Below are 10,000 nucleotides of genomic sequence, written 5' to 3'. Positions count from 1 at the left end.
ATTGTTGCAGCTCCTCTCTTCCCAGTCTGTCAGTAACGCTCTGTTTAGTTCCTGTCTCTATGAAGCCCCTCCTTCTGAAAAGCACACTGTGCTCTGATTGGTCGGCTGGAGCAGTGTGTTGTGATTGGTCGTGTTTGGGAAATGTCCCGCCCCTTACCATAACCGCCAGTTTAACACACTACTAACTAACTCAACCAGGCCCCGCCCCTTTATTCTGCGTATTAATTATTATAATGAGGAATATTGTGACGTGTTCGTTCCCGGAAGAAACTCAAGACTACAATGGAGTTTCAGGAGTTCAGGAACACTGACACTGATATAGAGAAGAACTCCCGAAACCTTTCTCATGCTCAAACACCAACATTACACACTCAAGGGAAGTTAAAAGATGTAAAAAGCATAATAGGACCTCTTTAACGCCGACACCCTCATTCAGACGCAAGACTCACACTTGCACTCGACGTCCACAGATGCATCATCATCATCAACAGGGTATTATTATTTATTTGAGGTGATTTATGCAAAAGAACTTGTTACTCATGATTTATAAAACTCTCGAGATCAAGTTCAGCACTCTGTATACAGTGTGTGTGTGTGTGTGTGTGTGTGTGTGTGTGTGTGAATGCAGAAGATCCCGACACTTCTGTGGATGTGTGCGCGCATTCGATGCATTTATAACACATTATTCTCTAAATGAAGGCTCAGATGGAGCAGATAAAGTAGTCGCAAAATTAATTAATTAATTAATTAATAAACATAAAAAAATGTAATTGACCTAATTCATAAATACACAAGTATTTGAAGGTTTGTACATGAATAAAGTGTTTTTGTTTTGTTAATGTGAATTAGCTTAAGAATGTGTGAATCATATTTTGCAAATGCATAAATTGAGACTATTTTAGCTTCATATTGCAAAAGAATGTATGTAGCGAACATATACACAAACTCCCCAGAATTCTTTAAACGGGACTCTAATTTATTATGACTGACAGCTGCAATATCGACGGTTTCACACTCGTTTCAGCCTCTGAATCAGAACTGACTCCGGTTTCTTGAATGTACAACTCAAAGCGTGTTTTACATCAGTGTGTGTGTTTGATTAACAACTGGCTTCTGTTTTATTTAGACTTGGACTTGAATGCGTTTAAAAAGAAATGATGTAAATGTTTGAATTGCTTTATTTTTTCATATTGCATGATATTCACACAAAAATAAAAAGCTCTTTTATTGGCTCTTTCTCTGTGCAATACGAGTAAAACCGTGATGTCTAGTGTTGAGATAGTGGCTCTATGGCTGACGTCGGCTCCTCTGAATCTGTGAAATAAAATGTTGTAAATAATTGAAAGGTCTCTCTGATACATAATCAGCTGTGTGCTTGTGTGTGTGAAAGACATTTTTGATGTAGCCAGACATCTTAAGAGACTCCAGAGGAGGAATATCTCACGATGCAGCGCGTTCATTGACTTGAGCTTGACGAAGCCTCTGAAAATCAATATCTGGCAGCGTTGAACGAAATTAATATACGGCATTCTCAAAGTCACTGAAAGCACAAGCCATGACCGTGTTTCTGCTTTCTTCAGCGTCAGGTAAAACTCTAAGATCGTGTGCCATGGGAATATGTGAGAATCAGATCATATGCATCAAAAATATTATGAATATTATTCATTACACTTGAAATGCACAGTGCATTGTGGGATACTGTATTCAATGCATATAGTAATTTGCAGGATACACGTGCTATAAAGCTGGACTAGTATGTATTTACGTTCATGCATTTGGCAGATGCTTTTATCCAAAGCAACTGGCATTGCATTGCAGGTTTTTAATTTCATGCATTCAAATATTGAACATGTTTGATTCATGCATTCCCTGGGAATCGACCTCATGACCTGCTTTACAGAGACCAGAAGACTTTCAGCATATTGCAGTGCAAGTGTTTCAAACACTCATACATTCACATTTAAAGCATGCACGGCTTTAACCAGTATACAACACCTTGAGGCTTAAGCACACACTTATAGCCAATGTGACTGAACATACACTCTTTACTCTGAAGACTGGTGTTTGCCACGATATCTGCTTATTTCTGCTTTGTCACCATTTTCACCAGATTTGATAATAAAGCTGTGTTGGAATCACTGTCTGTGTCTTAAACACACTGAGTCTGAATAATCTGAGAGATCTGGAAATCACTGCTGCCTCCTGGTGTTTTGCAATGGAACTTAACACTGCTGATGTTACAGAAAAATAGTCTTACAGTAACACGTCTGTCAAGCTGCAAAAGCACCAAGTTTATTTGCCATAAATGCAAGTTTACTGAAAATCTAATTTCATTTGTGTTGGTGTGCATGAGTCATATGATCTGCTCTTTTATCATACTTGTAGAAAACCCAGGATTTACAGGTTTATCATCTACTCTGACTAAAGTTTATAGTCTAAAGGTCTATATGTAGAATTGAGAAACTCTTGTTATTAGCGCCACCGGTGGCCGTTAAGTGAAACTGCAGCATCACTTCCGGCACGTGCTCGTGCTTGTACTGAACAAGCAACACACACAAGAGACTGAACGTGATTCCGATATACTCACAGTGAAGTGCTTCTCTTTCTACACCTAGAAGTAAAAAGAAGTTGTAAATACCTTTACATCGATATACTGTTAACGAACGGTGCTGAGACGGTGAGAAAACAGCAGTTCTCAGAAAGCTTCTCATATGTTTGTCGACAGATGAGGTAATTCAAATCACACTGGTATGATAGTTTAGTTATAAAAGTATACTTGAGACTATAGACTATATAGATCTGACTGTGAGACTATATTGTTTGAATTAAACCCCTTTCTTTGACATTAAAGTACAGAATGGCTCTTACGGCATTATCCTCAACATTGTTTTAAGCATTTGTTTAGTTTTAAAGCGGTGGTATAATACCCTTTTCACAAAATGTAAAGTAAGTCTCTGATGTCCCCAGAGTGTGTGTGTGAAGTTTCAGCTCAAAATACCACACAGATATTTTTATATAGCATGTTAAAGTTGTCACTTTTTGAGGGTGAGCAAAAACACACCGTTTTGTGTCTGTTCCTTTAAATGCAAATGAGCTGCTGCTCCCCGCACAGGGGGCGGAGCTACAACAGCTTGCACTTTTATGCTCAAACCGGATTCAGACAAAGACGGAGAGACTCAAGAAGAAGTGACAACATGTAGAAGCAACATGACATTTCTGAATGGTTAGTTGATGAATGTATGTAGCTTATGTGTAGTTAGCCACTGATTAGCATGTTCTGTCATGATAATCAATAAATCACGTTCCCGGGGTTAATGATGTCACTAAACGGAGGAATGTCGTGTAGTCTCTACCAGCCGTTTGTTGTAGTCCTTAAAAAGTGAAATCATAATCAACCACCCCTTTAATGTGTCATGTCCTTCTCTGGAGCGCGCGTAAACGTCACATCCGTTTGATTTTCCCGGTAAAAACGTCCCGAGTCCTTCACGTAAAAATCAGTCTACAGGCTTTCATAGACAACCTAGGGAGTCGCGGAAGGTCTCGTTTTTTAAAAGTTTAGTTACAAGCACATATTGCCTAAAAAGAAGCGATTAACACACTAAAATTCTTACATTTAATTTCCTATCCTAGCTTTAATTGCATTCTGGTTCAGTATTTTTCCCCCCACTTTGTTTGGAAATATTTTAACACTTGTTTATATGATTGTCTTTATATATTGGATGATTGATTTATGTGTTTTAATTTGTAGTGGCATTACAAAGTACTTTCATGGTCCTTGCCGGAGCTCAACAGCCCTGGTCATTTTCACTGTATTGAAAAGAGCATCTTGAAAATCATCTTGCTCATGTTTCAGGAAGTAAATCATACAGGTTTGGACAACATGAGGGTGAGTAAGTGACAGATTTGTTTTCTGCTAAAGATAGTGTGTGAATGATCAGATTCAGAGGTTTACTAGATTTTGAGATATTGAATGACAACTGCAGAAACATTCTTCAAAATATTAATAGTTTATAGATGTTTACAGTCTGTTAGGATGGATTCCTGTACACTCAAGTCAAGGCTATGGACAATAAAAACACATACTCCATTATACAATATTTACAAATTTGCAAAAAATGATCATGTGTCTCTGCCATAGGCGTTCTCATATCAGACCTTCATCTGATGATCAACAAACACCAACAGCAAATGATATGAACATTATCTACACAAACACTGTACAGGAGAATATATTACAATATACTGTACACCTCAAACCACTGATCAGATCAGCTTTATAACATCTATAGATGAAAGGATGCTAAATAATACAACAACACTCAGTTTAAAAACTTCAGAAAAAGCAGCAGGAACTGAAACATCACACATGTGCTTGTACTTTGATCATTGTTTAAAAACCAATGGCTTGATTCCACTTTGCATCCACATTCGCAGGCCTTTAATACAGTAACAGCACGTGCTTCTGCGTTTAAAGATGCAGCGTGTAAATCGCAATCTGTTCAGAAGTGCAGAAATGACACCCTCCACCTTTAAACATGCAGAATTGAGACTAAAAACGACAAAACCGATCAGTAATATCCACTAAAACAAGTCAAACATCTCTTATTGCTGATGATCAGAGAGCAGACTGGTCTGAGATCAGTCGATGTACTGGGAGAGCCATCGGAAACCTTCCCCGTAGCCCTGCTTCTTCAACACACTGCACATGAACACCTCCAGCGGCCGCGCGTTCAGGTCCTTCAGCGACACGCTGCCCTGCTAACACAACATGCTACATATCAGGCTACATACAGACAGACATGTGGAAGCTTGTCTCCGCCACAGATTAGAAAATAAAAAAGATAATTGCGACTTTTTATCTCACAATTCTGACTTTTTATCTCAGAATTGTGTTATAAAGTCAGAATTGCGTGATATAAAGTCACAATTGTGAGTTATAAAGTCAGAATTGCGTGATATAAAGTCGCAATTGTGTTATAAAGTCAGAATTGTGAGTTATAAAGTCAGAATTGCATGATATAATGTCGCAATTGCGTGATATAAAGTCACAATTGTGAGTTATAAAGTCAGAATTGCATGATATAAAGTCGCAATTGCGTGATATAAAGTCACAATTGTGTTAAAAAGTCAGAATTGTGTTAAAAAGTCAGAATTGCGTGATAAAGTCAGAATTGTGTTATAAAGTCAGAATTGTGTGATATAAAGTCAGAATTCTGTGTTATTGTGTGTTATAAAGTCAGAATTGTGTGATATAAAGTCAGAATTCTGTGTTATTGTGTGTTATAAAGTCAGAATTGCGAGATATAAAGTCAGAATTGCGTGATATAAAGTCAGAATTGTGAGTTATAAAGTCAGAATTGCATGATATAAAGTCACAATTCTGTGTTATTGTGTGTTATAAAGTCAGAATTGTGAGTTATAAAGTCAGACTTGTGTGATATAAAGTCACAATTGTGAGATATAAAGTCAGACTTGCATGATATAAAGTCAGAATTGTGTTAAAAAGTCAGAATTGTGTTATAAAGTCAGAATTGCTTGATATAAAGTCAGAATTGTGAGTTATAAAGTCAGAATTGCATGATATAAAGTCACAATTCTGTGTTATTGTGTGTTATAAAGTCAGAATTGTGAGTTATAAAGTCAGACTTGTGTGATATAAAGTCACAATTGTGAGATATAAAGTCAGACTTGCATGATATAAAGTCAGAATTGTGTTAAAAAGTCAGAATTGTGTTATAAAGTCAGAATTGCTTGATATAAAGTCAGAATTGTGAGTTATAAAGTCAGAATTGCGTGATATAAAGTCAGAATTGTGAGTTATAAAGTCGCAATTGTGTTATAAAGTCAGAATTGCATGATATAAAGTCGCAATTGTGTTATAAAGTCAGAATTGTGAGTTATAAAGTCAGAATTGCATGATATAAAGTCACAATTCTGTGTTATTGTGTGTTATAAAGTCAGAATTGTGTGATATATAGTCAGAATTGTGTTATAAAGTCAGAACTGGGTGTTATAAAGTCGCAATTGTGTGTTATAAAGTCGCAATTGTGTGTTATAAAGTCGCAATTGTGTGTTATAAAGTCAGAATTGCATGAAATAAAGTCACAATTGTGAGTTATAAAGTCAGAATCGCATGATATTTAATTGAGATAATTGTCAGATTTAACATTGAATTAACAGAGAATCACTATCATGTGAGTTGCAGTATTGACCGAAAAACAAAAAACACTTGTAGCCAATCAGCAATAAGGGGCGTGTCGACTCATGAGGGGGGAGGAGCCTGAGTCACATGTGTTTGTGAATTTTAGGGTGGAGCTACCAAGATAAGGGTGTGTCCTTTTGTGTTTGTTTCGGTGATTTCAAATATTGTATATAGTTTGAGCTTCATCATCTGCGCTGATCAGTTTAATCACATGACTGGAATATTATTGAGGGCAGTTTTGGAGAGGAGAGAGAGAAGCTTCTTCAACATCTCTGAGGGAACTGGCAGAGATTGAGTCTTGGGTTTTAAGAATTGATATTGATATTTTCAACCCTTGCTGAATCCTCCATTAGTGTGATCTGTCTGTGACTGTCTGGCACTGACCTTCCCAGTGGTCTGTCCTTCCAGAGCGAACACCTCTCGTAGTCTCATCTCACTCACAGCCTCGGGTCGGTCGATCTTATTACCCAACACCAGAACCGGCACGCTGGAGATCGTCTCGTCCGACAGCAGAGCCTGAACACACACACACACACACACACTCATTATACACACAAGGCTTGTTTTGGAGAGCACCTCACACTCACGGTCACTGAGAGCCACGACCGCTGGAGGAGCGAACACTAGTTTTAGATTCGACATTCGCAAAATGGGTTTATAGGTTTTCTTTGCATGGCACAAAGCGAAACTTTTAAAAAGGAAACCAACATTCATTAGGCTATGATATGACTCAGTTTGACTGATATATAGGGCTAATGAAATTGATATTCAGATTCAGATTGTTTTATTTAGTGCCATGTCAGCATTCAAGGCTATTTTCATGGCAAAAATTCAATTACAAAAATACAAATATCATATAAATACAATAAAAACCAAACAAACAAAAACAACAAGATTTTTTTAATTAACATATATGATAAAAAAAATCCAAAACCTTTTCAGGCATAATCTTACTCAATAAGCGAGGTAACTTCATAAAAGAGCATTCTACTTGTATTAAGCCCAGGACAATCTAATAAAATATGTTTAACAGAGAGGGGAATCTTACAAAACATGCATAAAGTTGGGTCTTCACTTTTAAGCAAAAAAGCATGGGTCAGATTTCTGACATTTATAAAATAAAAACATGCCGTGCAAAGAAACCCTATTCATGCAATCTCAACTTGAGTATGTGATGGAAACTGAGAATATAATAGGCATTTCACGAATGTCAAATATAAAACTAACTTAACCGCATTGTGAAAACTTGCGTCGAGTTCCACTTTAAAGGGTAACTAAACCCTAAACCAACTTTTCTTAGTTAATGATCTGTAAGAATGGGGCTTTATTAGTGCTGTTCATTGATTCAAGTAACTGTGCCGTGAAAAGAAAACCTATTCATGCATTTCCAAGTGTGGCTTGAGTATGTGATGGAAATGTGAACGTCAGATATAAAACTAACGTAACCGCACTGTGAAGACTTACGTCGAGCTCCACCTTGGATTCGGCGAGCCGCTCGTGATCGGCACAGTCCACGAGGAACACCACAGCGTTGACGGCGGGCAGGTAGTTCTTCCACACTCTCCGTGCTGGAGACCAAGAGATCATCAATACATCGACTTATCACACCGTATATGTGGACATGACCGAGATACATCACCGGTTTGGTGATGCGATATATTACACATTGTGTTTGCATGCAGGTTAGTTTACATGAAAATGATTTTCACAAAAAAAAATTCATATCGCACTGCCTCTGTGGGGATATAGGGTTTACCAGGTCACTCACTCACTCACTCACTCACAGACACACACACACACACACACACACACACACACACACACACACACACACACACTCACTCACACTCACTCACTCACTCATACTCACACACACACACACACACACACACACACACACACACACACACACACACACACACACACACACACACACACACACACACACACACACACACACACACAGGTTGCAGGTTTTGAGAGACGTAAAGGTGAATAATAAACGATGACAGATTTAATGATGATGACATCATAAGCATGACAGATTTGAACAAATGAATAAAAGCACAAGAACTGATAGTGATGTATGGTTCTGACCTTGAACATGACCACCCAGATCAAACGTGGTGAACGTCATTCCGGCGATGGTCAGCTCCTCTGACGCTGGCACAAAACACACACAGGATCATCAACCGTGAGCAATGCCTGATGGGAAACATTAATCTGACAGCTGTGTTCAGTAACTCTTACTGGGGTGTAGCGTGGGCACATGCTGTCCTAATCGGTCGTCTTTGAGCATGTGCAGGAGAGTCGTTTTCCCAGCATTGTCCAGCCCAAGAAAAACCAGCTTCCCAGACTTCTTATACAAACCTGCAAAACACAGAAAGACTTAGAATATATCGAACTATATATGAAGACTTCAGATGCAAAAACCTCTAAGTGCCATCTGAAATTTTCTTCTAGAATGATCATTTTTATCAAGCTTGTATATTTAAGTTCAGTAATTTCACTTAAATGACAACTAATAGGTAACTTTCATTGCCATTTAAGTGAAATGACTGAACTTAAATATACGAGCTTGATAAAAATGATCATTCTAGAAGAAAATTTCAGATGGCACTTAGAGGCTTTTGCATCTGAACTCTTCATATATATATATATATGTGTGTGTGTGTGTGTGTGTGTGACCCTGGATCTCGAGTCGCACGGGTATATCTGAGGCAATAGCCAACAATACATTGTATGGGTTAAAATTATCGATTTTTCTTTTATGCCGAAAATCATGAGGATATTAAGTAAAGATCATGTTCCATGAAGATATTTTGTAAATTTCCTACCGTAAATATATAAAACATGTATTTCTGTGAGTGAATGCTGCACAATCACCAACATAAATGTAGAACTTTAAAGGAGATTTTCTCAATGTTTTGATTTTTTTGCCTCAGATTCCAGATTTTCAATAGTTGTATCTCGACCAAATATTGTCCTATCCTAACAAACCACACATCAATGGACAGATTATTTATTCAGCTTTCAAATGATGTATACATCTCAATTTAAAAAAAATGACCCATGTGACTGGTTTTGTGGTCCAGGGTCACATATATATATATATATACACAGGGCCTACAATTGACACTCGTGCCGAATGTGAGTAAAGATCGGTGTTAGTGAGTATATGATACGCTGTCACTCGCCAGTTAGCCGTTAACATTTGTATAAATTCTAACAACGCACAAATGCGAACGTTTTAAGCCTTGCCAATTTAAACATTCAAGCGCAAAAAGACACGAATACTAAACTGAACTCTCATCACGTCTTCTTGCACTTGAGCAGACACACTCACACAAAATGATGTAAAAAAATCACGAGTAAACATAGTAGGTTATGTCTTAAGTGAACGTAAACAGTTGAGAGTAAACACATGTGTGTCAGTATCAGTGCATTCACTCTTAAAGTGACAGTAGCCTAATATTAATGCTGTTAATGTTAATCAAGCAACAAAAGACAAAGAAAAAAATCCCTTATGGCCATGGCCGTAGCCAGCGACCTCGGTAAAAAAAATGATATTCAAAAATAAAATTTCAAACTCTCTGAATGATTAACTAGCCGTTTAAACAACTTCATATGAGTGTTTGCAATTCATGTCACTGCGAGGAGAAGCTAGAACAGTGACCGGGGGTTGAGAGCGTGTTGTGAGTGAGGGCGCGGGCGCAGCCTCCGTGTTGCCAGATCCACCTATTATACGTCTTTTTGGACTCGTTTTTCACATTTATTGTGACACTCTAGAAAGTTGTG

At 37.8% G+C, this 10,000-nt stretch overlaps 2 protein-coding genes across 5 annotated transcripts in view; one reads left to right on the top strand and one right to left on the bottom strand.

Annotated features, from left to right (window-relative positions):
- The window catches only part of LOC309485541 (testican-2), a 57,508-nt gene extending 56,169 nt beyond the window's left edge, over positions 1–1,339 (top strand). For all 3 annotated transcript variants that reach the window (XM_082152443.1, XM_082152445.1, XM_082152444.1), the window contains one exon: positions 1–1,339. This exon is cut by the window's left edge and continues 336 nt beyond it. The gene's annotated coding sequence lies outside the window, so the exon portion shown is untranslated.
- A 2,441-nt stretch (positions 1,340–3,780) lies between these two features.
- Positions 3,781–10,000, bottom strand: part of sar1aa (secretion associated, Ras related GTPase 1Aa) — a 9,389-nt gene continuing 3,169 nt past the window's right edge. Inside the window, exons 3-7 of one of the 2 annotated variants that reach the window (XM_082152480.1) lie at positions 8,453–8,572; positions 8,300–8,365; positions 7,667–7,770; positions 6,587–6,718; positions 3,781–4,758 (exon numbers count right to left, since the gene is read on the bottom strand). In XM_082152480.1, coding sequence (XP_082008606.1) covers positions 4,639–4,758; positions 6,587–6,718; positions 7,667–7,770; positions 8,300–8,365; positions 8,453–8,572 — 542 coding nt within the window. In that variant the 3' untranslated portion in view covers positions 3,781–4,638. The remainder of the gene's footprint in view (positions 4,759–6,586; positions 6,719–7,666; positions 7,771–8,299; positions 8,366–8,452; positions 8,573–10,000) is intronic. The other variant, XM_082152481.1, reaches the window with a different exon arrangement.

The sequence above is a fragment of the Leuciscus leuciscus genome, assembly GCF_965113295.1.
Source record: "Leuciscus leuciscus genome assembly, chromosome: 21".
In the NCBI taxonomy this organism is placed as follows: Eukaryota; Metazoa; Chordata; class Actinopteri; order Cypriniformes; family Leuciscidae; genus Leuciscus; species Leuciscus leuciscus.
Note: the sequence above shows the minus strand (reverse complement) of the source record. Positions and strands in the feature narration are given on the sequence as shown.